The sequence below is a fragment of the Colletotrichum gloeosporioides genome (assembly GCF_011800055.1).
Source record: "Colletotrichum gloeosporioides strain Lc1 chromosome Unknown consensus_32, whole genome shotgun sequence".
Lineage (NCBI taxonomy): Eukaryota > Fungi > Ascomycota > Sordariomycetes > Glomerellales > Glomerellaceae > Colletotrichum > Colletotrichum gloeosporioides.
Window position 1 is genome coordinate 197,570 of NW_025544677.1, and position 26,764 is coordinate 224,333.

At 50.5% G+C, this 26,764-nt stretch overlaps 12 protein-coding genes across 12 annotated transcripts; 7 read left to right on the forward strand and 5 right to left on the reverse strand.

The window, feature by feature from the left end:
- Positions 1 to 363: 363 nt before the first annotated feature.
- Positions 364 to 927, reverse strand: GCG54_00007096 (uncharacterized protein; the record flags this gene model as incomplete). Its single annotated transcript, XM_045407084.1, has 2 exons — positions 364 to 765; positions 820 to 927. 2 exons carry the CDS (start codon positions 925 to 927, stop codon positions 364 to 366), a joined length of 510 nt encoding a protein of 169 aa, XP_045266005.1.
- Positions 928 to 1,576: 649 nt separating this feature from the next.
- Positions 1,577 to 2,923, forward strand: GCG54_00007097 (Proline-specific permease; the record flags this gene model as incomplete). The annotated part of the gene is made up of 1 exon (XM_045407085.1): positions 1,577 to 2,923. The coding sequence occupies one exon, from the start codon at positions 1,577 to 1,579 to the stop codon at positions 2,921 to 2,923; it is 1,347 nt and encodes a 448-aa protein (XP_045266006.1).
- A 503-nt stretch (positions 2,924 to 3,426) lies between these two features.
- GCG54_00007098 (uncharacterized protein) lies at positions 3,427 to 4,938 on the reverse strand (the record flags this gene model as incomplete). The annotated part of the gene is made up of 2 exons (XM_045407086.1): positions 3,427 to 3,522; positions 3,568 to 4,938. 2 exons carry the CDS (start codon positions 4,936 to 4,938, stop codon positions 3,427 to 3,429), a joined length of 1,467 nt encoding a protein of 488 aa, XP_045266007.1.
- A 2,311-nt stretch (positions 4,939 to 7,249) lies between these two features.
- Positions 7,250 to 8,590, forward strand: GCG54_00007099 (WSC domain-containing protein 2; the record flags this gene model as incomplete). Its single annotated transcript, XM_045407087.1, has 1 exon — positions 7,250 to 8,590. The coding sequence occupies one exon, from the start codon at positions 7,250 to 7,252 to the stop codon at positions 8,588 to 8,590; it is 1,341 nt and encodes a 446-aa protein (XP_045266008.1).
- Positions 8,591 to 9,717: 1,127 nt separating this feature from the next.
- On the forward strand, positions 9,718 to 10,809 carry GCG54_00007100 (Zinc-type alcohol dehydrogenase-like protein; the record flags this gene model as incomplete). Its single annotated transcript, XM_045407088.1, has 2 exons — positions 9,718 to 10,228; positions 10,280 to 10,809. 2 exons carry the CDS (start codon positions 9,718 to 9,720, stop codon positions 10,807 to 10,809), a joined length of 1,041 nt encoding a protein of 346 aa, XP_045266009.1.
- Positions 10,810 to 13,514: 2,705 nt separating this feature from the next.
- GCG54_00007101 (uncharacterized protein) lies at positions 13,515 to 14,025 on the forward strand (the record flags this gene model as incomplete). The annotated part of the gene is made up of 2 exons (XM_045407089.1): positions 13,515 to 13,870; positions 13,899 to 14,025. 2 exons carry the CDS (start codon positions 13,515 to 13,517, stop codon positions 14,023 to 14,025), a joined length of 483 nt encoding a protein of 160 aa, XP_045266010.1.
- Positions 14,026 to 14,097: 72 nt separating this feature from the next.
- GCG54_00007102 (uncharacterized protein) lies at positions 14,098 to 14,996 on the forward strand (the record flags this gene model as incomplete). The annotated part of the gene is made up of 2 exons (XM_045407090.1): positions 14,098 to 14,604; positions 14,676 to 14,996. 2 exons carry the CDS (start codon positions 14,098 to 14,100, stop codon positions 14,994 to 14,996), a joined length of 828 nt encoding a protein of 275 aa, XP_045266011.1.
- Positions 14,997 to 15,956: 960 nt separating this feature from the next.
- On the forward strand, positions 15,957 to 16,514 carry GCG54_00007103 (uncharacterized protein; the record flags this gene model as incomplete). The annotated part of the gene is made up of 1 exon (XM_045407091.1): positions 15,957 to 16,514. One exon carries the CDS (start codon positions 15,957 to 15,959, stop codon positions 16,512 to 16,514), a length of 558 nt encoding a protein of 185 aa, XP_045266012.1.
- A 1,594-nt stretch (positions 16,515 to 18,108) lies between these two features.
- GCG54_00007104 (uncharacterized protein) lies at positions 18,109 to 19,947 on the forward strand (the record flags this gene model as incomplete). The annotated part of the gene is made up of 10 exons (XM_045407092.1): positions 18,109 to 18,276; positions 18,343 to 18,478; positions 18,549 to 18,736; positions 18,791 to 18,827; positions 18,878 to 18,945; positions 18,996 to 19,223; positions 19,293 to 19,381; positions 19,438 to 19,503; positions 19,568 to 19,635; positions 19,691 to 19,947. 10 exons carry the CDS (start codon positions 18,109 to 18,111, stop codon positions 19,945 to 19,947), a joined length of 1,305 nt encoding a protein of 434 aa, XP_045266013.1.
- Positions 19,948 to 20,221: 274 nt separating this feature from the next.
- On the reverse strand, positions 20,222 to 21,370 carry GCG54_00007105 (putative aryl-alcohol dehydrogenase AAD14; the record flags this gene model as incomplete). Its single annotated transcript, XM_045407093.1, has 1 exon — positions 20,222 to 21,370. One exon carries the CDS (start codon positions 21,368 to 21,370, stop codon positions 20,222 to 20,224), a length of 1,149 nt encoding a protein of 382 aa, XP_045266014.1.
- Positions 21,371 to 22,213: 843 nt separating this feature from the next.
- Positions 22,214 to 24,047, reverse strand: GCG54_00007106 (Dimethylaniline monooxygenase [N-oxide-forming] 4; the record flags this gene model as incomplete). The annotated part of the gene is made up of 4 exons (XM_045407094.1): positions 22,214 to 23,643; positions 23,691 to 23,750; positions 23,806 to 23,937; positions 23,999 to 24,047. 4 exons carry the CDS (start codon positions 24,045 to 24,047, stop codon positions 22,214 to 22,216), a joined length of 1,671 nt encoding a protein of 556 aa, XP_045266015.1.
- Positions 24,048 to 24,809: 762 nt separating this feature from the next.
- GCG54_00007107 (General alpha-glucoside permease) lies at positions 24,810 to 26,598 on the reverse strand (the record flags this gene model as incomplete). The annotated part of the gene is made up of 4 exons (XM_045407095.1): positions 24,810 to 25,439; positions 25,493 to 25,942; positions 26,015 to 26,219; positions 26,285 to 26,598. 4 exons carry the CDS (start codon positions 26,596 to 26,598, stop codon positions 24,810 to 24,812), a joined length of 1,599 nt encoding a protein of 532 aa, XP_045266016.1.
- Between the last annotated feature and the right edge of the window lie 166 nt (positions 26,599 to 26,764).

Consider the following 26,764-nt stretch of genomic DNA (forward strand, 5'->3'; position numbering starts at 1 on the left):
CTAATGCGCAAGACTAGAAATCTTGTTCCTTCGGGAGCGTCTGTTCGAATCAGGCCAACGTCGAATTCTTTTTTGCAAATTTAACTACACAACTGGTGGTGGTTGTGGACATAATGACACTCTGTCCTCTACCCACCATCAAAACAGCACCCATGTCAAGGTGCCAGAGTGGTTAATGGGCTGCCCTGCTATAAAGGTCTGACTTCGGTTAGCATTCTAGCTGTCTAGGCAGTGGCTTCGGTCGCGCAGGTTCGAATCCTGTCCTTGACGTTTCATTTTTTGCATTCCCTTCTTGTTTAAGTCACCGAATTCCAGTCGGCTCTTCAATTGGAACATATCCTAGCGGGACTAATTGTACCGTTTTCAACGCACAAACTGGTCAGCGAACGCCGCCCTAAGCCCGACCTCCTCATAATGCTTTTTGGCCTTGTCGAGCTTGCTGAAAACATCCTCCATACCGATAGGCACTCCATCTGGGTCAACGTAAATGTGCGCCCCCGTTACATGAAAGATTGTGACTATTTCCTTCACATCGTCCGGTACTTCGAGCGTGTGAATATCTCCCAGAGGCTCAAAAGCGTAGCCTCCCTCAGTGGCCCACCAAGGATGCTCAAGGTAGTGCCATCTGCCTTTCAAGACAGTTGCATGAACAGCGCCGGCGTGGCGATTTCGAGAGAGGATGCCAGAGCGGCGGACGCGAATAATGTTGACAAAGTAGCCTCCAGAGACGGAAAGCAGGAGCGGACGGAACCAGATCCCCGGGGCCTACGGAACCCAAAAACGTTCGTCACATTCGATGTCAAAAATGCCGGTAATGACCAGACCGTCAGGAACCGCAGGAAGGCGAGGGCCGCGGTATGGCACAGCGGCTTGATCGGGGCGATCTTCTGCCTTAGGTTCTGTAGCGGTTTGTGTCGTGGTTTCCATGACCGTCGTTCTGGACAACAAAGGTTTAATGACGATATTGAAGAGGTGAGCTTAATAGACTGAGACGAGATGGTCCTGACGTGATATTTGAAGCACTTGAGTAAATGCTGATACTTGACTCTGTGGGGTGCATCCAATAATGCGGAGAGATTGGAGATATGTCGGGGTTTGATATGGATGGATGAAGATCAACTGGACCCTTGCTAGGACGGGACACGCAAGCCAAACCGGAGTTGAACGTAGTGAAATCCTCCTGCAGCCATGATCCAAGATGTCTCGATTGCCAGCCATGCAGGATAGCTCATGGGAAGTTCCTTCCAACATTGCGGTTCTTGCCATAATTTGCAATGCCCGATACCAAGGACGGAGAAGTATGAAGGGCGTACCTTATCCTTGGTCAAGAGCCGACACTATTAAGACCTACCATATTCGTCTGAGTCAGTCTTGGTCTTACTTGACTTGTTCACTCCGCGGAGGTATTCTCACATCAAAGCCTGTCATCCCACTGACAGCCCTTCCTTCTCAACTATCGTATTTGTGGCATACCCAATGAGTTTCGAGTCCAAACCCATCCGCGTTGACATTCACTGATATTTTCTCCTTCACTGTCATATAGTATTCCAACTCATTCTCTGTTCCCTCGCAAACAATGGAAACGACATTAGAGGAGGGTGTCGTCAAGAGACCCCTCGGAAGCGACAGCTCACAGCCTGAGAAACACGAAGAGACACTTGGAAGCGTCAAGAGCCTCCAAGATGGCGCCCAAGGGCCAGAAAGAAACGAGGAAACCCATCGCGGTTTCAAGCCTCGCCACTCGCAAATGATCGCCATCGGCGGCGCTATCGGCACCTCACTTTTCCTACGCACAGGTCAGGTCTTACGCGTTGGTAGTCCAGGATTTCTCCTGGTTTCATACGGCATTCTCTCCATCTTGGTTTACGGTATTGTGACCGGAATCGCAGAGGTCGCAACCTATCTGCCTGTGCCTGGAGGAACCATTAGTTACTATGGGAACAAGTACGTCTCCCGTAGCCTCGGCTTTCCGATGGGGTATCTCTACTGGTACTCGCTCGGAATCTTGGTACCCTATGAGCTTGTTGCCTCGACGCTCTTAATCGACTTCTGGAATTCTCCTGTCAACCCAGCTATCTGGATTACCGTCATCCTCATCATCATTATGACCCTCAACTTTCTTCCGGTGCGCTTCTTCGGGGAAGCTGAGTTTTGGAGTGCCGGGATGAAGATCCTCCTGATCCTTGGTCTCGTTTTCCTATCGATCGTCCTGTTCTTTGGTGGAGGCCCAAATCATGATAGACTGGGGTTCAGGTACTGGAAAACCCCTGGTCCAGTAAACACCTACCTGGAGGGAGGCGACATTGGTCGTTTTGTTGCCTTGCTCCAGTCCTTCGTTCTGACTTCGTTTGCCTTCATCCTAGCCCCGGAGCAACTCATCGTCACAGCTGGTGAGATGCAGTTACCAAGACAGAACTTGCCTCGAGCTGCAAGACGCTATTTCTGGCGGCTGATTATCCTTTTCATGCCGACTGTCATAGGCATTAGAGTTGTATGTCCCTCTAACGACCCAAGGCTGAGCGCTTCCGGGACCGCAAGTTCTCCTTTCGTCATTGCCATTCGCAACGCTGGTACTCCTGTATTGGATAGCATTGTCAATGCGTTGATCCTTCTTTCGGCGTGTACGGCGGGCAACGCGTTCTTGTACTCTGCATCCAGGAACCTCTACTCTCTGGGAATTGCCGGAAATGCCCCGGCTATATTCAAGAGATGCAACAACTACGGTCTGCCCTATTTCGCCGTAGCAGCCAGCGCGAGTTTCAGCCCCCTCGCATACCTCAGTCTCTCGAGCACTAGCCTCATTGTCTTCAACTGGCTCATTAACATCACCAACTCCGCTGGCTTCATTAGCTGGATTTGCTGTGGGGCGATATACTTCAGGTATCAGAAGGCAATTGAGTTTCACGGAGTTGAATCTCCCTAGCGATCGCGCTCGCAGCCGTGGGGAATGTGGGCGGGGACAGTTGGTACGGTATTCCTGATGCTTATCAACGGTTTTCAGGTGTTCCTCCCGGGGCAGTGGTCTGTGGGAGATTTTGTGACCGCCTATATTGGTATTCCAGTGTTTCTGGCGATATATCTGGGCCATCGGTTCTATTATAGTCAAGATGCATGGCTCAAGGAGCCTGGTGAAATCGACATGACTGAGGGCTTGCAGGAGATCTTGGCTGCAGAGCGGCCAACTCCAGCCCGAGGAAAGGTTTCTGGAGTTCTTCACGCCTTGATCGAATAGGCAGCTCTCTTAAGCCGTTAAATACACAGAGAAAACAAAACCAATATCTATGCTTCACTGTGTTCCTCAGTCTAGTATCACGACGTCGGGAGCTTTGGAAAGTGTTTTTCTGGGCCTTGAATAGGCCATCTTGTATTTCTTATGGTCATGAAACTACAATCATCCCAGTCAGATAACACCAGTCCCGGTAGCTCTCAATTCGGCTTGAGGATGAGCCTTCGGTACGTAACTAAAGGCATATCGCCGTTGTCAGTAACGGACAGGATAAGGTGCATCGTCTGCCGCAAAATCTTGTCAGCTTGGTCTTCAAATGTTAATTGCAATTGATTTCTTACCTGGTTCCGTTGAGGCTCAACGGCGACAATGCTACCTTCGGAGTTCAGGCCAGTGATGTTGAGATTGTTGCTAACGAGCGGGATACTGAACCCTTCAAGACCCCTTGCACCGGCCTCGCGGTAGTGGAACCACTCGTAGTGCAGCTCATCATTGTCTGGGTCCCAGCTTTCGGAAGCGTCGAAGACGATTTGGTCGCCAAACTTGTAAGGCACTTCTGTTGCCGCTGGTCCGCAAGATCCGTTCACGACGACAACAGGCTGATGATTGTTCTCGTCAAAGTTGCCATTGATTGTCCACTGCATGCGCGCAGCAAAGTCGTATTGATACGCTTCTCTCCATCTCCAAATTGTCGCGAACCTGCTGGAATATGCCTTGCCATCCGCGCCTTCCACGTAGTCTGCGGTGTCCGAGTACACTGAGCGGTGAGCGGCAGTGGGTGCATCAACTTGTACGTAACGGCCACCCCAGCTTCCCCACTCCGGGTGGTCAATATCACCCAATCCGTTCTGGACCAGAGTGAGGAAGGCAGGGGTGTCTCCCTCCATGATAAATGACCAGTTGAGATAATGCGCCCCAAGAGGACCAATCCGGATACGCTGTTGTAGCCATTCGTTGGAGACGATGGCCGAATCAGGCCCACCAACGTCGAAGTGCCGGTATTCCTCTCCAGAGATGCCGATCCAAGTTGGCTGTGTGTATTCACTCCATCCGTGAAGCGAAACAATATAGAACAAGGCGGGGTATTGAGCTCGAATCCATGATCCGGCATCGTCTTGAACCGAGACGGAGTAGACCCTTAGTTTGCTGACGAAAGATTCTACCGCAGCTTCGTCGCGAGTGTTTGAGACATGCTGAAGAGTCTCGGCCAAAACGGCGGCACCGCCCCAGACAGAGACCCAAAGAGCGGCATCTGAGCCATCGGTCGCCTTCACGAGATTGGCAGCAGCGTCGCTGAGGGTTTTGGCCTTTAGAACCTCAAGTCCATATACGGGGTGAGCAGAAGAAATCTTTGAGAGGATCTCTTCAGTCGATGGATACGAAGCATCAGCGGGAGCGTTCGCACTGAGGTTATCAACGACTTGTCCATAGCCGTCTTGGACAACCTCGCGGATGGTATCGGGGTCCGTACGACTTGGGAGCCATGTTGATGTAGTTGCAGCAATGCCTTGGATATCGAACTCATTGGCGTAGGTGAGGAAACGAACCAGACTCATTTGGTCGTCAGGCTCATTGCTCATATCTGTAAGAACAAAAACACGAGGCTTGCTTCCATATCTGGAAGATTCACACTTCTTCTCCTGTGCCAGAGAGAGACCATAGACGAGGAAAAATAGGGCCCAAAGAAGGGCTTTCGAAGTATGAGTCGCCATTTTCGACACAGAGCCAGGAAAAGACTTCTCAAAGTGAAGGTTTGCTTGGGGTTCATGCCATTTTTATCTGTGTCTTATTTATGCTAGAATTGCCATCGGAATCAACACTTGGCGAGTTCTTCGAGTTGCCTCATTCACTCCAAATGAAATCATGAGGGATGCAATTGCCCAAAAGAAAGCCAAAAAATACACGTAAAGCGATACTTTCAAATCGGGGAGTCTCGGCCACTGAATTAGTGAGCCAAGCGGTCACCATTCAGTGACTCGGGTGGTTAGAGCCCACAAATTAAGAACAGCCTGCAGTAGGGCTTGGAAAATCTGCAATTGATGGAGGGGTTGGATTGGACTTTTCCACTTGTTTCCCCGAATAAGACGTGATTTGGGTACTCTCACGAGTTTCTCCACATAGATCTGCACTTCTCGTGTCCCGAGTGATGACAATGTTGCATTTCCCCACGATGCGGTGTCCCCAAACAAGGTAACGTGCGGGGTACCCCGGGACAACAATTACGGAGACGGAAGAAAGGGCGGAAGAAAAGCGCTTAACATTGCCCATACTGGTCATATCGAGGTAGCTTGAGCACACGAGAAAATCCCTCGCTGACCCCGCATGCTAAGATGTTGTCGACGATGATGCAGTCTTTACTCCTTCGTCAAGCTCTGGGAGACGGGGATTTGGGGAGCTTGCCATCGTGAACCCGTTGCTTACTGACTTTTGAATTGTTAATTGCCGGGTGATGAATTTCCACAAGCCAGTCACGTTCATAATGTTGAAATGCAAAACATGTGGGTTCATTACCAAGACAAACCCCTTTCTGTAGGGCTGGTTGAAGCATCACAAGTTTACTACCAGTGGCAGTTGACGCGTAATCGCCAAGGCGCCTACCCGCTAATTACTACTACTGCTATGAGTACCGACTGATTGTGCTGAGAGTAGCCTCATCGCAAAACCCAGTCTGCCGGATATGACCTTTCTTCACTATTTGCATAGACAAGAACTACTGCCTTAGAGTGCCGTTTAGCCGAACGGCAATGGCATCGATGGTATCTTGCTAACCTGTTGGGCGCAGAGAACATCCTCTTCCGCGTAAGCCAGCCAATCAGCGACAGCGAATCTCCATGCTGGCCTCATGAGCCGCAATCAATCTCGCGGGGGTGGCGTGTGTCTGGTCGCAAAGCAATCAATTAAGCGATGTTCGCCGTCCGACGCGCAGTCGCAGGGTCTCACGATGGATCTTTAGCGCAATCAGGGGCAGACCAGGAACTGTCTCAATAGCATTGACCTAATTGTCGTCGCTCGCGGAGCTGAAAAGTGAGTTTCCTGATTGTAAAGCGGGGACTCTGGCTAAGCTTAAATGTTCCGAGGGCTTGGTAACGACAAGGACCGGCAGCCTTTGGCATATGTCATGCATGCACGTAGTTTCTAACTTTTGGGGTTGAGTCTTGGGTAGTAGCTCCTTTTTGGCACTCTTATCGGAACAGATTGAAGCCATTGGCGCATGACTGCTTACGAAAATTCAAGTCGTCGTCGGCTGGGAATTCGGTGCTTCGCTCTTTTCCCCAAAAGTTGTTGCAACAGAGAAATATGGGCCAGATCCTATGATCATCACCGGCAGTGACAGACTTGACATGCCGAGTGCTGGCCTCGCGTGGCACCAAAGCCGACATGGCGTTCAAAACCGGCCTATTGTCTTGGCAAGTAAGCTTAACGCAGCTTGGCTCAAGTTGGCGGCTGCAGCTAGACCCGAGATGGTTCAAGTTGTTGTTGGACACACGGCAGCCCGCAGATTGCGTTCTTCGTGCACTGCCGTTGATTTCTTCGCGTGGAGATTAGGGGGCGTTTTGGCTAGCTCCAAGGCCTCTCATCGCCTTGTTGGCGCCGCTGCCACTCGTGGTGACAAGTTGGGCTGTGAGGGGCTGCCCCAAAGAGGAAAGGCTCTTCACAAGGAACTGAGCTGGGCCCAACGATCAAGCTACAGGGCGGGGAAGCTTCCAGGGACCTAAACCAAACACTTGGGATCCTTAGCGTTGAAATAGATTCCCATAATACAAGAGGCAAATTGTTCCAGCCCAAGACACTTAGCACATGTGGGGGAACAATCCGGTCCAGGTGCTTCGGATAGGGAGCCATGCCTAGAGACGACTTCTAACCAAAAAACAATCTCCTCTGGAATCGTCTTCCATCGGGATATATAAGACCATCAGTCAGTCCGATCTAGAATGACGAGATAACCACCACTCATCACCTCATCTACTCACCTTCTCACTACCACTCTCATTTTTCGAGTTGAATACTCTGAACTCTTTAAGCATGTCTTTCGCGACCTTCTCCCGCATCGGCCTTATGGCCATGCCTTTGATGGCACCCCTTGTGTCTGCTGCCGCCGTCCAGGTCCAGCCCCGAGGACAGCTTCAAGCTCGAACCTTCGCCGACAAGGGTTGCTACTCAGAGCCCCCCAGAGACCACGGCCGTGCCCTCAAGGATGCGAGCTTCTCGTCTGACTCGATGAGCACCCAGATGTGCTCCGACTTCTGCAAGGATTACGTTTTCTTCGCAACCGAGTACGGCAGGGAATGCTACTGCGGCGATGTCCTCACCGAATCTGCTCTCCCAGCTGACTCTGGCGACTGCAACATGCCTTGCAACGGCATGGACGATCACTCCAGATGCGGCGGCCCGGGCCGTCTCAACCTCTACCAAACCGATGGCTACAGCGGTCCCTCTGTGAAGGATTTGTACAACCGCGGCTGGAATTATCTCTACTGCCACACTGAGGGTGACGGAGGTCGTGCCCTCAGAGAGGATGGGTACTCCTCTGACAACATGAAGGCCGAGGACTGTGGCCAGTACTGCTCCAACAAGGGATTCAACTTCGCCGGTGTGGAATACGGCCGTGAGTGCTATTGCGGCAGCACCATCCACGGAGGTAGCATCGCTCCCGCGGCCGACTGCCAGATGCGCTGCTCGGGAGATGCCAAGAGCTACTGTGGCTCTGGTGGACGTCTCAACATCTATGCCCGCACCGTCCCCGGACCTATCAGAACCGATCCCAGAGCCACCTTCACTTACGCCGGTTGCGCAAAGGACACGCAGACTCTCCGCCTCCTTGAGACTGGTTCCAGGCTCACCGCCGACGACATGGACGCCTACAAGTGCTGGTCCTACTGCTCCAACTACAAGTACTTCGGTGTCGAGAATGGCAACGAGTGCTACTGCGCCAACACGTACTCTCTCGATCTTGAGCTGGTGTCTGACTCCGAGTGCGGCACTCCCTGCTTTGGCAACGGCGTCTACACTTGCGGCGCTAAGGACCGCCTGAACCTCTACAACAGTGGCAGAACTCTCGCTGTCTCCGTTTCCACCTCCCAGTACTCATACGTCAAGTGCGCCCAGGAAACCCCCGGCGGCCGTGCTTTGGACGGTGACCACTTCGCTGACGACAACAACATGACCGTCGAGATGTGCGCTGGCCTCTGCAACAACGGCAAGGGTGCTACGTACTTTGGTCTTGAGTTTGGCAAGGAGTGCTTCTGTGGTACCGGCGAGCCCGCGAACGCTGCCGATGAGAGCCAATGCTACTACAAGTGCACCGGTAACTCTGGTGAACTGTGCGGTGCCCCGGACCGTCTTTCCGTTTACAAGTACAACTAAGAAGTTGGAAAAGGTATTGATTAAAAAGAGAGACCATGGAATGATAATATTCTGCAGTCAACTATCGTCTAGAGACATTCTGGGGAAACTTTTCTTTGCTTACTTCAATTCATTCAGCGGGGGTGGAAGGCTTTTTCATCGGCATCTGTGCCTTGGTAGATATTTCACTATTTTTTTATAGGTATTTAATTTATCGCTTTCCCCGAACATTGCCTCAGCTCCCATATTTGGAGGGGTTTGCCTTTTCGTACAATCACGGCGTTTTTCAATGGAAGACACTGTCCAGACCCCCCATCTTGGTGATTACTGTCCCACTCACTTGCATGAGCAGTGACTTTGATGTGACTTGGATGCACCCGCTGGCCCATCAATGGTTTGACGTACCGCTTCGCGAGTTGGCAGCCAGTATACCAAATTTCTCCCTGTTCAAGGCCGACGAAATTTTCCCGATGGTAACACAGACCTTGATGGCAAATAGGCCGTGGCATGGATCTGCATTTATACGCTTCCAGTATCCCGATACGCTAGGGCGCTTGCGCTTGCGCTTTCACTTCCATCAACTGGTTGACTCCACACTGCCATACCTAATTCGGCCCACACACTCTAGATTCGATCTTAAACTTGCGTCATCCACCTGGCTTTCATCTGATCCCGAATCTTTCAAGACGGCCATTTCATCTGTTTCTTTAGTTGGTGAGAAATTTTCGAGCCTATTTGTAATCGCATGGCCCAGAAGTATGAGATTCATTCAACTTCTGTGATCCAATTCCACCCTCTTGCTCACCGATGACGTCAAGCTTTGCTCGGCCCGATTTACCAACTGGGCAACAACTGCATTGGAGGCGAACAGTAGAGAAAGTCGAGGCTCACTGCTGATTAATAGCTTGACTCGCCTCGTGTCATTAATTGTAGGTCCTCTGAATTCCGTATCTCCCACCGGCTGCTGATAAATCTGTCCCCAAGATATGAAGCATGGCCTGTAGTCGAAGCTTGAAGCCTGGAATTCAAATACGGCCATAAACCTCGCAAAGATGTGAGAGTTGACAACAAGAACAACAACTACAACATTCCGTCCATATTCAAATTATAACGCCCTCCAACGACCATCTTGATTCACAACTTTAACAATGGCGTCCCAACAAGTCTTCCGCTTGCCCCAGCGCAACTCCATCCAGGACATCCAACTTGTCACCGAGCCGATTCCTACGCCATCGTCCTACGAAGTCCTCATCCGTATTCGAAGTGTCGCCCTCAACTTCCGCGACTTCGCTGTTGCAACCGGAAAATACCCCTTCCCCGTCAGAGACAATGTTGTTCCTTGCTCCGACCTTGCCGGCGATGTGATGAAGGTTGGGCAACAGGTTGATGGCTTTGCCGAGGGAGACAAGGTTGTGGCTGCTTTCGATCTCAGCACTCTCTATGGCCCGATGAAAGATTGGAACCATAGCCTGGGAGGTGTTTTCGATGGAGCCCTGAGGCAGTACATCGTGCTGCCTACCTCAGCTCTGGTCAAGGTTCCATCGGACTCGGAGCTAAGCTATTCGGAGCTGTCGGCTTTGGTGTGCACTGGTTCTACTGTGTGGAACTCGCTGTATGGCAACACCGTGCTGAAGCCGGGTCAGACCGTTCTATGCCTCGGTAAGTTCTACCAGAAGAGGATTGGGCGTGGAGAAACTGACTTTGTTGTAGGGACTGGTGGCGTGTCAATTACCGGACTGATGCTGGCCAAGGCCGCTGGAGCAACTACAATCATCACGTCTTCCTCTGACTCCAAACTGAAATACGTCCAAGAGACCTACGGAGCCGACCATGTGATCAACTACAAGTCGAACCCTAACTGGTCTGATGAGGTTCTTAAGATCACCAAAGGCCAGGGAGCGGACTTCATCCTCGAGAATGGCGGCGCTGGAACGATTGCCCAAAGCATTAATGCCGTCGCATATGGAGGATCTATCGCCGTAATCGGCTTCCTGGCGTCTTGCCCCCAGGATCAGATGCCGGACGTGGCTGCCCTGGCTTTGTCTAAGGGAGCTGTTGTTCGTGGCATCATGGTCGGATCTAGACAGCACCTGGAGGAGGTTACACGATACGTGGTGGCTCGCGGATTGAAGGTTCCCGTAGAGAAGGAATTCGGATTTGGGCGGGATGAGGTGGTAGCTGCCTTTGAGTATCTCTCAACTGGAGCACATGTTGGCAAGGTTTGTATCAAGGTTCAGTAAGTGCGAAGCACCAAGAGACGGTTTACTAGTGACATCTTAGCTCAAAACCGAAAGTCATCATGTATTGTTAAAGTAATCTCCCCAAACAATCGTGTGCTTGCGATGAAGTCTCGTCACAAATGGGCGGACAGTAATTGAAGCCGTGATATTGACCACGATTCCACTTCCATCAAGCCCAGAAATCCAAGCCAATCATTCCCAGTATTCTGTCGTATTCCAAACACTGATGGAACAGCAGCGCCTACTCACGCTCGCCGCATTGTCTCTGGCAATAGACGTATCCCTTCCCATCACGAATACCGAGTTCCTCTACACATACAAGAACACACTAACATAACATCAGCCACTTACTTGAGTTTTCCCTCCGTCAATGAGATACATACCTCAGACCATTGAATCTGTCGCTTCTCCGCCGGCGCAGCAGCCACTGGGGCAGAAATCTGTTCTCTCTTGACTCTGGCTTCGCCACACTGTTCCTTGCAAATCGAACGGGCTTTGCCATCCCAGATACCGAGTTCCTCAAGGCAGGCCTGAACGCACTTTCAAAAGTCTCAGTACCGAGACATTCAAAGTTCTGAGGTGGTTACCTACTGGGGAGAACTGCCGCTTCTCAAAGGACTTGGCCGGTGCGGAGCCATCGCCGGTTATGACGGACCGCGCCTCAGCGCATTCAGGTCTTGCTAGACAAAGCTCGGCACACTTTCTAGATTATCAGTGTTGGTGTTAAATAAGAAGAGTCGCGGGATATCGTACTGGACTGGTAATCTGGCGTTTCTCAGCAACGGATTCGCCGTCAGCAAACTCGCGAGTCTGGGGCGTGCTGCAGCTCTTTGAGCAAAGAGACTGCTTAGTCTCTCTGCAGCTTTTTCGGCATGCATATTTGTCGAGGCCGGTGTTTTGCATGCATGTAGTTACGCACTATGGAAACTTCTATCAGGCTTCATGCAATACTTAGCATTTTATAGGAGAGGACATACGGCAGAGTTGGGAAAGCTCGAGCAGCTGGGAACGGCTGCATTGGCCAAAGCCACCAAGCCGATCAGGACGGTCGTGAAACGCATTGCGGTTGAAGTTAGTGTGGTGGAAGAAAGGGTTGTGAGAGTGAATAAGAGGATGCCCGGGGACCATGACGGGGCAAATTGGTTGTCTTATAAAGACAGCGAGATGATGATCGATGGCTTCTTGTTACAAAATGTTCAAGTCACATGGCTAAGAGCAAGGAAATCGTAGTTGTTTGGTGGGTAATACGGTTTTGATGTGGCGCCCTATCAACATCGCAGAGTGTGCCAAGAAAACTTGAATCAGATCCCGTGGGATGAGCCCAGCTCACCATTTACCAATCTCGGAATCGGGAGGCTGTCTATGCGAGTATTAAAAAAGAATCTCGGTGGCGGAAAAAGGCTATCCGTTATCCGCGGCGAATTAGGAGATATCTATAGCCGTCAGCCGAGGGAGAAACGGCGCCTGAGTGTCTTATTTTGCCAATTGAGCATATTTAAGCCGCAGTAGGCTGACTTTTACTTCTTTTGGAATCAAGACGGCTTGTCCTGTCAGATATCCTGTTATGTTCTTTGTTCTATCTTGCCTTAAATGGCAAACGTCAGCCACCCCACAAAACTTGAATTGAGACACCTGTCTCTACTGACTTCTACGCGATTCGTCAGACATGTATTTCGACAAGTCGCCGCTATGAAACCGGGCGAACAGAAATATTGATAGCGGCGTGGTTTGTGGCCACTCCAGTCTTCGGTGCTTTACTAAATTCAATGGCATGCGAAGCAGCCTCAACGAAGCATCCTGAGGTGCCAAGCTGCGCGCTCTTACGACAAGCCAAGGTGTTCCAACTCCGTACGTAAAGCGCGAGAAGCTGTTAGCTTTGTGTGCTCAACGCGCGTACATACTAGTAAAATATCTGTGACCTATCATTTATGCCAATCTCTATGAGACTATCAGCAGTGAATTCACTTCCTGTATGTGGACGATCCATTTGCTTGGTCCGTTCCAGTGACTACCTCGGTGCACCGAGGAATGTTTACGGGTTTCAACTGATGAGCCAAAAGGCGTCTAGTGCGCACGTCTCATAGCACAGGTCCTTAGGATGTGTAGGTGGATGTCGAACCCAGTGGGGTACTTAATAGTCTAGCATGTTTGTACTATATGCCATCCAACTCTCGGAGTCATCCCAAAGTCCCAAAAGTCATTCCGAAGTCCCAAAACCCTCGCTTAATAACGTAGTTGATGCATGTTACAAAACACGATCACAGATATGGATCAACATTGTAAGCGAACCAAAGGGGATCAGCGGATCACGGCAAGATCATTTGGGACAAGTGAATGTGTTGTCCATCATTCGACCCACCTCCGCGCATGATTATTGGCAGCCGAATAGCATCAATGCAGCCGATCTCCAGTCCTCTCTACTTTCGAAATGATAAGAGTATTCTAAAAAGAGCGAAAGTAATCCGAATAGAACCTTATCCGCGGTCACTCCGCTCGCACCAGTGCTGACGCCATTCGGCACTCGATGGATGTGTCAATCTCCAGCTTCCGAATCATTTAAGTACTACTGATAAATCTTCACCTAGTGATTTCAATATAACTTATATCCTATGATCTCGCATTCATGTTGTCACTTACGTGCACTCCTGGTTATTCTTGTGGTTGTACCTGCCCTGACTCCAGCCACTTCGGTCCGAATCATCATCATGGCGCTGAATCTATCCCACTTGTCATCCGATAGCAGTCCAGTGATCGTCGCGGGGCATAAATTTCCGACACCTGTTACGAGCCGGTCAAAGGCGACCGAAGACAAGCTTTCAGGCTCAACCCCCTTGGCATACGAACGCGACAGGCTCATTAGACGATGTATGGGACGAGAGGTCCACGTCGTAAATTTGATGAGCTTGATGCCTACATGGCCGAAGGAAATTCACTCACAAGATATTTTGGACGAAATTAATGGAGACCTTGACCAGTGGCTGAAGAGGCAAGCTGAATTTGTCCCATCCCCCTCCTCCAACCCAGGCTGGTTAACCTCGCCGCCTTCCTGGGGCCTTCGAAGGTTGGTTCAATAACATGTATACGAGCAGCGTGAATATTGCCGAAGAAAAGAAAATCAAACATCGGAAGAAGGGTAATTACACAATCATGGCAAGCGTGTTTGATTCGAGATGCAAGAAGGAGAAGTTATTGACGTTGACAAAATACGAGTACTAGGTAAATCATATCACCGAGTCCATTTGTCCTGGTCTTTGTTCTGCCAAATTCAAGAACATGAGCTAAAGAAATATGTGCCCTCAGATATTCTGGTTTGACGACGAGATAGACACAGGTGGCGAGCTCACCACCGATGCGGCCGGGACACGCCACATTTGTGATTTGACACTCCAATGTGTCGAACACTGCCTCCACCCTGATCTTGCGAAAGCATGCTTCACCCCGCCAGTTGACTCTCCAGGCACTGTAACAGTACTTTACGAAGTGCTCGCAGCCATGAGACAGGAAATGGGCCCAATGTCGATCGAGCGAATGCGGAGGGAGCTGCACGAATACATCGAAGGTGTAGCCCGCCAGCAAGCGGTGAGGCAGGACCAGCACTTACCCGATCCTTGGTATCATTTTGACATTAGGATCGCGGACATTGGTGTCTATCCTTCCATTACCCAAACCGAGTTCGCGATGGATTTCGAGCTGCCAGACTCCACCAGATACCATGAAGCAATGGAGACAATTGCGACGGAGTGTACGAGACTGTCCATTTTGATTAATGAAATCCTGAGTGTGCAAAAGGAATTTGTAAGTCTGACCCTTCAGGCTGCGCACGGTGTATACGTCTTGCTGACGCAGGTTGTCCGACTACAACGCAGCATGTCGGTCAACTTGAAAACATGGTCCTCCTCTTCATGAACACGGAAAACATTTCAGTTCATGAGTCTGTGCATAGGATTATCGGTCTCATCAGGAAACATTATGCAGCGTGTGAGGATGCTGTGGCCCGTCTTCCCTGGACCGATGATGAGGTGGCGAATGAGCATATACGTGAATATCTCAGAGGTTGCCGCCGGCTAGCAACTGGTACCGGGCATTGGGCATACTTGTGTACACGGTACTTCGACGAGACGCAGCTGGATGAGAAGTGTGGACTGGTCATGAATTTCGCAGCGCCTGGTGATGGTCGCGCAACTTAGCAGTCGGTCTTGAAAACTTCTTAGGGCACACTGGTCCTTAGTGAAAGAGAACACTCCAGGGATGATCATGAAAGCCTGTTACAGACTGCATTTGTCGGATCTTCGGATGCCAGTTTGTCATTAGCGAACGTCTGGAAGTCAACTTCAAAGAAATGCAATCACTTCAACTAATGAACCTTAAGGTTTTGTAGAAAACGTCAAAGAGGACATCTTTGAAATGACTACCTAAATCCAAAGCAGAATGATACTACCTATCTTAACATCCATGGCTGAGCATACTGCACCGCAAGAAAAGAACCCGAATATCACCATAACTTGGGCCTCAAGATCTCATGTTCTTTTACTCAGTCTTATACGCATCCAACTTAGTCGGGATGTCAGTCAAGGTAAGACCATTTTCGAAAAGAGGCATACTATCAATCGTGAAGCAGATCGGTAGAAACAATATTGAAAAGGAGCAATCACTCGACGAGGAAACGTTGAAAGGGCTCCAATAGCTTATTGAAACGAATAACTATTCAATCATTTCGAGATACGTGTAAGGCAGACAAGGAGTGATGTTTTTAAATTCTTCTCTTGAATTTTAGTGAAACAGAATCCTCTGGGCCGATTAGGTCCGTAGCTAACGCAACGGGGCAGCTTCACGATATTCAGCAGCAAGGACTGAGCATGGATCATCCCAGACTACACTTAGAGTTCATTGCGGCTTTCGGTATTTGGGAGATTCCGTATTGCTACAATGATTGCCGTCTTATGGCTCGTGCAGAAGCAGCGAATGACGTGGGATTACTTCGAGGTCCCCTTTCCCCGCAACTTTTTATCGGCATGTTCAACCTCCACATCTGCTTAAGAAGAGCTATTAAGTGCAGTACATACTTCAAGGAAACATATAGATAAGTCAGGAACTCCTCACGTACAGCACTTCAACGCACCAGCTGATGCTTCGCGAAGGCATTCAACATGAGCCAAGTGAACCAATCTAAACATCCCGGGGATGACATCATTCCGGATGCCCCCATGATGTTCAACGAGTACCGCACCATGCAGGCTCCAGCTGAAGAAATATTTCCCTGGGTCGTTCAGCTCGGAAAATCGCGCGGCGGGTGGTACCTCCCCAAGCGATGGGAACGAGTTCTACCAAAATCCTGGGCTGGGGCTCGTACCATCAAGCCTGAATTCCAAGAGTTGAAAATCGGCGACAGAGTTCCTGACTACGGCCTGAGTAAGGATGATTCGTTCAATGTTGTCAGCATAAATCCTCCCCGTTCGCTTGTCTACACGAGCATTCGATACGGTACGAGGATCACGTGGGCCATTCTCCTCCACGAGTCCAACATCGAAGGCACAGATGGATCCAGGGTGGAAACCACGGTACATCTCCGGCTCCGTGCCGGTATCACCTCTAAGGGGGTCGTGAAACGAATGATCATTTGGGCCGCAGGCAAATTCGACCACGCGACAACAGTGCCGATGCTAGCTGGGCTGGCGGAGCGCGTTGAGAAGGATCATACAGATTAGGAACTAGTGAAAATTTGAGTATGCGCATATGTATTCCATTACAATGGTACAGCAATAAAAGAAGAACACATGCGTTATTTGGCAAGAATGAGCGCATAAACATCCCTTTCAGGTGACATTCAATACCGATGAATGTTTATTCTGGGCGTGTAAGCGACGAGACGAGAAGTACCACAAATATTGCGTGTTGCAGCCGATGCCATCATGCACCTTCCGCTCGACTGTTCGTAGAGACCGTTTAACACGTGCGTCTGCTGTTTCAGACGATCCAGTAAGGCATCATTGATCACACCCATTCTGTAGTTGAACACAATCTTCGTTCAATGTTGTGACTACATTACGGCTGGCCCTCTCCCCAAAGACACGCATGTGTTTCTGACCACTCTTGCTCATCCAGTCTTATTTCTAAGATTCTCGAACCTCTGCATGTATGGGTGGCAATTTTGCCAAGCCTCCACATGGCATAGGACAACTTAGAATCAGGAGACAATGGCTTCCATCCCAAATCATCCTCATAACATCCAGTATTATTCCATGGGTTGATTGGACAAATTCTAAGCAAGATTTCCTGTCAAATAATCTTGCTGAGTCAGTCTCTCAGTTATACAAGCGCCCTCGCTTTTCCGATGCCAGTCGCCGCGACATCCCGGGGTTTTTTTCGGCAACGGGGGAAAGTTCAGCTCTGACCACGTGGGAAACACGCGTATCCGTAGCCCCCGCTTCGATAACAACTCGTAGGCTACCGGGTATCAAGATCACTACACAGCAATATGCTTTTTGAGTCTCATGTAGCCTGCATCAACCCTGCAACAGAAACACGGAAAGACCCGACAGATGCGTAGACTCTCAGGGTCGATCCGCACAAAGTAAGCCCTCCGCTGTAACTACCATACGGATAGGGCAGACGAGATTAAGTGCAAGTGGGGTAACGTAGAGTGTAATTCATCTGAAGCCCAGGCATTCTCGTCCGACATAGAGCAGCGGCTACAACTTCTATGTCAGTCTCTACAAAGAAAGTCGAAGGACTAGGGATATCCTTCTCATCAACATTCACGTCTGTCTTGAGATGCTGTCTGGGCCGGCACCTGCAGTATCAACATCAATCGAGCTTGTTTTCGGCGACCACGCTGTTCCTCGTGAGAAATAAAGTTCCGAACTCTGCGCCTGCGATGTCGCGCTTTGGCATTTTTCGCGATCAAAGAATGCTCGAAAGTCTAGCGGGCTCATTTCGGGTTCGTCTTAGCTACCTGAGTCAAGCAAACAACAAGTCTATTGAGTTCGAGTGCGTGGGCAGCCAGGCTTCCAGGACGTCTCGGGCCGGCGCTAGGTGCGCCGGATGCAGCCAAGTCTCTGCCGAAGCCCCTGCCGAAGCCGCTTTCCATCATTGTTGGTTTCGCCTGTCTGTCTTAGTTCCAGCCTAAGCACGCCGTGAACATCAAAAAGCCACATTCATTTTAAAAAGTTCACGGCGCCACTTTTTTGTTTCTCTTGCCTCGGCATGTTGGCTTTGCTTCGTGTTTCCAAGCTGCTGAATCGTCAGGGGTCGCGAATTGCTTTCGCCTTCGTCGTTACAGCACCAGATTGCTAGGTCGATATGACGCGAACTATTCTAAACATCCTGGCAGGGTTGGCTTGTCAGACCACGATAGCCTCCGCGATGGTGTTGAGCGCGGTCCAGTCGAATGCAACATCACTACCGACCACAGCCGGTCCGGCCGGCGTTGCATCGCAGCAGACGTCGAGCATGCTATCACCTTGCGCGGTATGTTCCACCCGCTATCAACATGAGTCCATTTGAAAGGGAGTTTGCTGAGGTAGTGCTGTGCAGATGAACTGCACAATAGCAGAGCTGGCGAAGTCCACCTGTCAATCCACCGATTTCGTCTGTATATGTACGAATCAACAGCTCAATGATGGGATAGCTGGATGTCTGATGCAAAACTGCACCGTTGTCGAATCATTACGTGAGTCCGATCATTTCTTCGTATCATGGCACCTCTTAGATGCGTTACTAACGGATCCATATACAAATAGAAGCTCAAAACTACTCAAAATCTTTGTGTGGAGCGCCTTTCAATCGTAATTTGGATCAGCCTCCAATTACGTGGACCATCTTCACGCTCTCATTCATAGCGGTTTCAAGCCGCTTCATATCCAAGATTCCTTCTTTGAATCCAGCTTTCCCTTTTGGGTGGGACGACTGGGCAATTCTAGCGTCTATGGTTCGCTCATCAACGCGGCACGTTGTGTTCGCACAAGCTAATGCCTTTCCATAGATCGTTCTAGTAGCTTCTGACGTTGGATCTCAAGTGCGTAAGTATGCACCCCGAGCCAGACATTTAGCTTGTCCTCACCGATAACAGTCGTAAGCCTGGGCTTCGGTCAAGATATCTGGACAGTTGCACCAGATAACATCACTCAAATACTGCTGGTGAGTAAAGTTTGCTTCAAAACTGGATGCCTTTTTGACTGTGTGTTCAGATCTTCTTCGCCGAAGAACTGTTCTACTCCTTTGTGGTAGCAGTTACAAAACTCTCAGTTATCATCTTTTACTTGAGGTTATTTCAAGAGAGCTGGTTTCGAAAAGCCTGTTATGGTCTGTTTGGTATCACAACAATGTACGGGATTGGTCAAATCCTCGCGATCATCTTCGTCTGTAGTCCAGTCTCATACAACTGGACACGATGGGACGGCCAACATGCAGGGCAGGTATGAAGTTTCTCATCATTCTTTATCCCTTCGTCCTGACACCAAAACCACCGCTCACACATTAGACAGTGTGGTAAAGTCAACATCATGACTTTCGTGAATGGAGGGACCAACATCGCCATTGACCTCGTCCTCGTCATTCTACCAGTGACACAATTGTAAGTTCTGTCGGAACTTTTCAACGCCATTCAAGGTGCCTGACATGACGCGTTAGCATTACCGTGTCCTGGACAATCAGGAAAAAGATTGGTGTGAGCCTCATCTTCTTGGTCGGATTATTGTGAGTATTGCCCCACGTTGAAGCGATCCCTCAGAGTCAGTACCTTGCTCACATTCCTCTTCAGTGTCACCATGTCAAGTTGCATAAGACTGGCAACAGTCGCGAAATTTGCGGACACGCAGAATCCCACATGTGAGTAGCATCATCCACCTGACAGTGATGATGAGTGGTTCTAACATGTCCAAAGTCGACTTCAAAGCCCTCTCGATCTGGTCACTGGTTGAGATGCACGCGAGTGTCATATGTGCCTGCATGCCAGGCATGACGGCTTTCGTACGACGCGTGAAGCCACGACTTGGATGTCACGCAGAGCACACGCCTGAACAAATACGGAACAAGCCCAGAACCGGGCGGTCCGTTGCACGTCAGATCAGAGAGACGTTTAGCCGTATGACGGCAGCAGCCAGAGAGGCGGGCAACAACTCGACGTGGAACAGCTTGTAGAAAACTACAACGAGCACGATGACCGGAACTCAACTGAGCACAATTGATAGGGACGCACCCGAGTACCGGGACTACGTTGTCTACGCTCCGTATGCGGAACAAGGGGACAAGGCGCTTCCACAAACTAGCATACGCGGTGATAGAGCGAGTTGAGAATGTAATACGAAGTATCACGAAGAACGCTGTTTGATGATCCACTCGAATGTTCTAGATCTTGACAATTGCATTTGTTTTATGATCAGTTCAATCCTATCTAATCATCTGATACTGTCCCTCAAACGCTTGTTTGTCTGCCTGCATTGGGGAAAGACATCTGCGCCGCACGAGACAGGCGCGCCGAGTGGCCAGTGATGTTGGGGTCCTCGCCTAGGAAGTTGCTTGGGAACCCAACATCGAACGGCTTAACGCTCTCCAAGTACGCAATCTGCTCGTCGGTGAGCTTGATCTTGAGAGCCTCAATGTTCTGCTTCAAATGCTCAACCTTCCTGCCGCCCACAATTGGGAACACATTCGGTGCCTTGCTACGAACGTAAGCCAGCGCAATAGCTGTCACGCTCTCGGTTCCGTGCTCGCTCGCGACCTTGGCCAAGGCCTCGCTGATCTTGATCTCCAACTCCGTTTGCTCGCCTGTGCTGACGAACGATCTCAGGCCCTCGCCATTCTTCTTACGCTCCTCGATCGCCTTCTTGGTCTGGAACTTGCCCGAGCCCAAGACATCCCACGGGCACAAGGCCATACCAAACATTCTAGCCATTGGCAGAATATCCCGCTCAAAGTCCCGGTGCATCACGCTCCAACGACCCTGGTACACACTAAAAGGCGTCTTTCCATGGTCGATGGCATATGTGTTGGCTGCGCTGACGACCCAGGCAGGGGTGTCGGAGATACCGAGATAGAGCACCTTGCCCTGCTCAACCAGAATATGCAGGGAATCCATAATCTCCTTGATGGAAGTCGTGTAATCCCACCAGTGCACATACAAAATATCGATGAAGTCGGTTTGGAGCTTTTTCAAGGACGCCTCAACACTAAGATGCAGGCTGCGACGGTGGTTGCCCATGAAGTTTGCCGTGTTCCCCTTGCCATATAAATGGCTCCTGAAGTCGGAAGTGTATTTGGTGGCGATAATCATACGGTCACGGTTCTTTCTCTCGGCCATCCAGTCGCCGATCCAGGTTTCTGACTGCTCATCCTGGTAGTTATTTGCGGTGTCGATGAAGTTGCCGCCCGCTTCGTAGTATGCGTCCAGAAGCTTGTAAGATTGCTCTTTGTTCATCGCGCCCATTGCCTCCGCCCAAGCCTCACCAATTGACATGGCGCCGAGAGCCAGGGGAGAGACGCGGAGTCCGGCGGTGGATGAAAGAACCCGCATTCTGCCCAGCTCACTGGCGGGCTCGGGGGCAGATGCGAGAAAGTTCGACATGGTGACAGTTGTGATTTGTGCAATTGATCAAGTTGTTTGCTCCGTCAATAGTTGTTTTCTTGAATAGACTGGCTGTTTTCTTCCATCAATTCCGGTGTTGGGATAGCTCTGAACTTTTTTATAATGATCTCCAGTGAGGGGTTCCGGCTGTAGACGGTCTAGCTTGGTGATATGGTTGACTAATGCGCGGAAATACCTACCGGATTTTAGCAACATTCCGCGGTTGGGTCACAAAGGTGAAGCGACCATTGAAGCCGTCATGCAGCCCAGGTGCGGGGATCTTTCGAGATAATGACGTAGCGTGTATGTTGATCGGTTTCGGCACGATAATGTAACATTAGAAACAGAGTTTCAAGGGGATCCATCGGGACCTCCAGTCACACATAACATCGGGGATAACGATCGGTAGCATAGCCCGGCAGTCTTCTTCGCCGAATAAATCCTTCGGTCTTACTACCGATCGGTAGGGGCCGTGCGGGGCCCGGAGACGGCCGGAGTTTGCGGGGCTAAGTCCGGGGTGACTGTGTCAGCCTTCGGCTCGGTGGAGAGACGCGAAAAATAGATAAAGCGCCATATTCTGCAAGTTGTTGGCTATCATGACCTGAACTGACTTAACTACTGGCTACGCTCTGGCCTTTCAGCCTTCTTGCAACAAGTACTGTGATCCGGAAGTGATTAAACAGCTAGAGTCACCAAGAACTGTTTGGCGATGCACACGACACGGCCAGGAGGGCGTGGATTGAGAAAGAATTGGTTACAGCAGTAGCTTCCATGAGACAAGTGTCGAAACTTTGTAGGAAACCAATCCAGCCCAATCCTACTATTCTTCCCACGCCAAATAAGTTACGTTCTGCTGGCCTTGAGCTGTTTGACGATCTTGTTGATATGAATGATAGCGTCCCGTGCTCCATCCCAAGTCCGCCGTTTCCCTGTCTCATAGTACCTGAACGCATGTGCTGTTTCGACGCCATGATTGATCAGATAACACATGTAGGGGTCCTTCAACCAGCTTACCCAGCCCCGCCATCCCCAGCCCAGATTCTCCATGCCAGTTCCAGCGGCTTTGTGAAGGAAGCCTTGGAATTCCCATTGTTTAACTGCAGAAGTATCGGTTCTGGGCTCCTTGAACCAGCGGCCTGCTACCCACTGGTGATGTTTGTCAATCGCACGGTCCATTTCAGCTTTTGGCGGGATCATATCCGAGCTGACACCCCGCCAGACATTGCTGATGGCCATAGACGTTACATCTGAGAAGGAGAAACCGTTGTTCTTTCCAAATGCAGAGTAGGCGAGAACAGCAATACTGTCCCAATAGGCTGGCGGGAAGATGTTCATGTAGAGGCGTTGCAGGGGTGGGCCGCCGTACGCGTTGCCCGCAAGGTCGGTCTTGGGCTTGCTCGTGTCCAAAAAGGGAATCGGATCAAAGTCGGCCTTGTACCCTGTGCATAGGATGACTGAATCCACATCATCCAGAATAGTGCCGTCTTCAAACTCGATGGACTTCGGGCCGGTGAACCTCTTGATGCCATGCAGAGACGTAACTTTGCCCTCTCGGAGAAGTTCTAGGACAGTATCCATGCACCCTGCAAGATGCAAGCTGAGTGGCGCAACATCATCGAGTAGTCGGAAAGACGGATCAATCTTTCCGTACTGTCTCATCAGAAGGCCAGTCGCAAGTTGAGCAAGCCTATTGGTGAGATTCGGGAACTTGCTTTGAATGAACAATGACACCTGTCTACGCCAGCGCGTAACAAGAAGGTCGGTTGGAAGATTGTTTCGCCATCTGCTTATGATCCAGGCGCCGGCTCGATGCGAGAGAAAGACCTGGTCGGTTTGGTCTACAATGACGGAAAGGACATCGCTCAGAGTGGCGCTGAGCCCTACAAGGACAACCTTTTGTCCCTTGAAATCAGATGGTCTGGAAGTCGCGTGTAAGCCAGTAGACAACTGAAAGGTTTTGTGTATGAGGATCAGGTAAGCGTACTTGCGAAACTGCTGGGAGTGGATAATGGTGCCCTCAAACTTATCTTGGCCCTCGTATACTGGCATCTTCTTCTTCGTCTGGTACCCATGACAGAAGACAACTTTGTCAAACTCTTTCGTTTCTGGCGCACCGGATCTAACCATCTCTACTTGCCATTTCGCCCGATCTCTGTTGCGCACGACCTGATCAACTCGTGCATTGAAGACGATGTGTTTATACAGGCCAAAGTTCTCGGCGTACGACTCCATGTATTCCTCAAACTGTCCTTGCGATAAGAACGGGGGATATTCTGCCCCAATATCAGCTTTGAAAAGGGAGGAACAATTTGGTACCTACTGTCTGGCATAGGGAAGTCTGTAAACCCGCACGTATACTTGCTGATGTTTGCGGTTGTCGCTAGAATCCTGGGTCAGATAAGAACTGATGAGTGACTCCTGGTTGAGAGACTCACTAGGAAGAGCTGTCGTCATGCTCTTATCGTCGGTGTATGACCACAAACCTCCTACCCGACTCCTTCGTTCGAACAAAGTCGCGTCGAACCCATCTTCACGCAAAGTCTTCAGCATTGAAATGCCAGTCGAGCCTAAGGTCCAGCATTAGCAGACGAGCTAACGGAAGTCCCGAGTTGGTGTCTCAATGCTCACCAGCGCCGATAACGGCTACTGTCGGTGGGTCTCCTTGGATTTTGTCCATCACAGCTTTGGAGAATGTTGCGAACGATGGGACTTGAAGGAAATTCGAAATCCGATGAAGAAATTGCCATAAAGCTTGTTTATGATGAGACCATATCCACGACAGCGCGGAAACCCATGGCTATGGTGAGATTTTAAGACAAGGAGATTGCGGGCGCGCGTTCGTCAGCACTAGTGACTGCAGCCACCGCGTGAAGTGGCTGCGAGCGCGGTGCATCAGAAGATTCCTTCGCGGACGATGAAACTCTCATTTGCCATTATCCCCTTCCGGATAACAATCATCCTCGAAATCTGGCATTTTGAACAGGAAACTCCAATCAGATGCCCTTCCGAGGCTTTGCGTGAGACGCAGGATTCGGAGCAGGGGTGGTGATGACAGTGACATGCCGCTAGCGAGAAGCGTCAACAAGATGATTGATCGACACTCCTAACGTCTTTTGGAGTACGTCACAGGCTACGTCGCAGCAACCCGGGCCGACCAAATAGAGTGCCCCGCAAGTTGTCATTAATGGGACTTTGGCTGGCGTATGAAACTATGTCCTTTCTTACCGTCTGGCAGCTTCTGACATTCGGCATACTGTTTCGCCCTCACACATTGGCCATACGATAATTACCAGGTCACAAACCAAAACATTCCCATGCTCACGCCGGGCTTTGTTCTTCACTTATTCACCCACAGGGCATCTTGATGCAACTCGGCCCGCATTGCGGTCTTTCTAATAAACAACAGGGGTATCTATGATAGTCCAATTTTACAATGATTTTACAACTCCTGCTCCTTGTCGAGGGCCGTCTTGACGGCCTCGCCCCTGACAGTAGCCTCCGGGGTGTATGCCTTGAACTGGCGCGCAGGAACACCCTTCATGAACATCTCGTCCAGTTCCTCATAAGTCCTTCCGGCAGTCTCGGGAAGGTTGAACCACAGGTGTACCAATGAGATGACCGACAAGCCTCCGAAGATGAAAGCCAGCTTGGCGCCCAAGTTGAGCTTGTCTGGGTTGAAGAGGTAGGGGAGAACAAAGTTCCACATGGTCTCAAGAGCCTTTTGGCACGCCATACCAATGGCAATAGTCTTGATACGCAGACGAGAGGTAGACACCTCAGCAAGGACCGTGTAGGCGGTAGCACCGATGGTAACGTTGTACCACCAGCAGTAGAGGAGGATAAGAGCGACGGTGCCCTTGTTTGTGGCAAGGGTTCCGGGGAGAGCGAGACCGCCAGTGACGAGGAGAATGACGGTCAGGACGGCAAGGCCATTGACGGTAAGGCTACGACGTCCCATTCTGTCGACCAAGTACCATGACATAACGTTACCGATCAGAGAGATGACTTGCTGGACGATCTGAAGCTTGAAGCTGTCGGCAGTGCTGAATCCAGCGAGTTGCATGTAGTACTGATAAGCTGTTAGTGTCGCTGCCTTCCAAGGATGACGCAATAGAGACTTACAGTGCTGTAGGAGGCGGCGAAGGTGATGCCTGACAGACTCTGGATGCAGAGAGGAGAGATGGAGATGATGGTGCGTCGGAGGTTAGACTTTCGGAAGCACTCCAGGTAGCTGGCGCCAGCAGTTTCACTCGTGATCTGGTCCAACGTCTGGTTGATGACTGCAAGACGAACTCTTCCCTCATCACCTGTATGTCCCAGTTGTGCCAGACACTTCAAGGCCTTATCCTGCTTTCCCTTGATGGCAAGGTACCAGGGACTCTCGGGCATGAACCAGATACCAGCGGCGGCGATGGCGGCAAATCCGTATTGGCCGCAGAAGACGGCGCGGTAGGCCCAGCGGCTGTTGAGGGTTCCGGTCTCGTTGATAATGACGGCGACGATGAGGGGTCCGAGGGTATACGAGAGACCTGTAAGACAGGTGAAGAGACCTCGCAGGGCGAGAGGAGTGATCTACATTGGCTCAGTCAGAATTTGCTTACGCGACGTGGATCGCACTACAGAGAGTGTTCCTCGACGACTCACCTCTCCGATGTATGTGACCGTGACGGAACCAAGAGCACCGATGGCGAAACCGTTGATGAACTTTCCGCCAAAGAAGACCTCGTTGGTTGTTGCGACAAATTCGAGAGTGATTCCGACGAATGAGAAACCCAGGGCAATCATAATGACAGTCTTTCGGCCAAGCCAATCAGCAAGGTTACCGCTTCCCAAAGCACCAATAACAGCGCTGCACAAGTTGATTGTTAGTGAACTGACCCTTCAAACCCCCAATCATTCCCATGAATCACTTACGAGGCAACGGGGGCGCCGTTGAATGCAGACTGCCACTTCGTGTCGAGAACATAGTCACCGTCGTAGAAGTGTCCAAAGTCTTTTCTGAACTCGGGGATAGACAAAATGCTACCTCCGGCCTGGTTCTCGAAACTCAAGACCAGGACACACCATACGGCGTAGACACACCAGAATGACGCCTTGGGGTATTTCCTCAGAGACTCCCATTTGCCAAGCTGATGCTCTTCCGCATTACCCAAGTTGGCCAGTTGAGCCCGAGCCTCGTTGGGATGCTCGAGGTGGTCGGTGTTGTTCTTCTCCGTATCGCCGCCCATTGTGAAAATTTTGTCGCGTTGCGAAATCAAAACAATTCCCAGGATGTTGACAGTTGCGTGGGATTGGCTGGCAGGCTTTGATTTGGTTGCTTGCAAGATAAAAAGACTAAAGCCAACAAACGCCAAGATGCAGACAAATACAATGTTGCACTATCAAGGGCGTTGA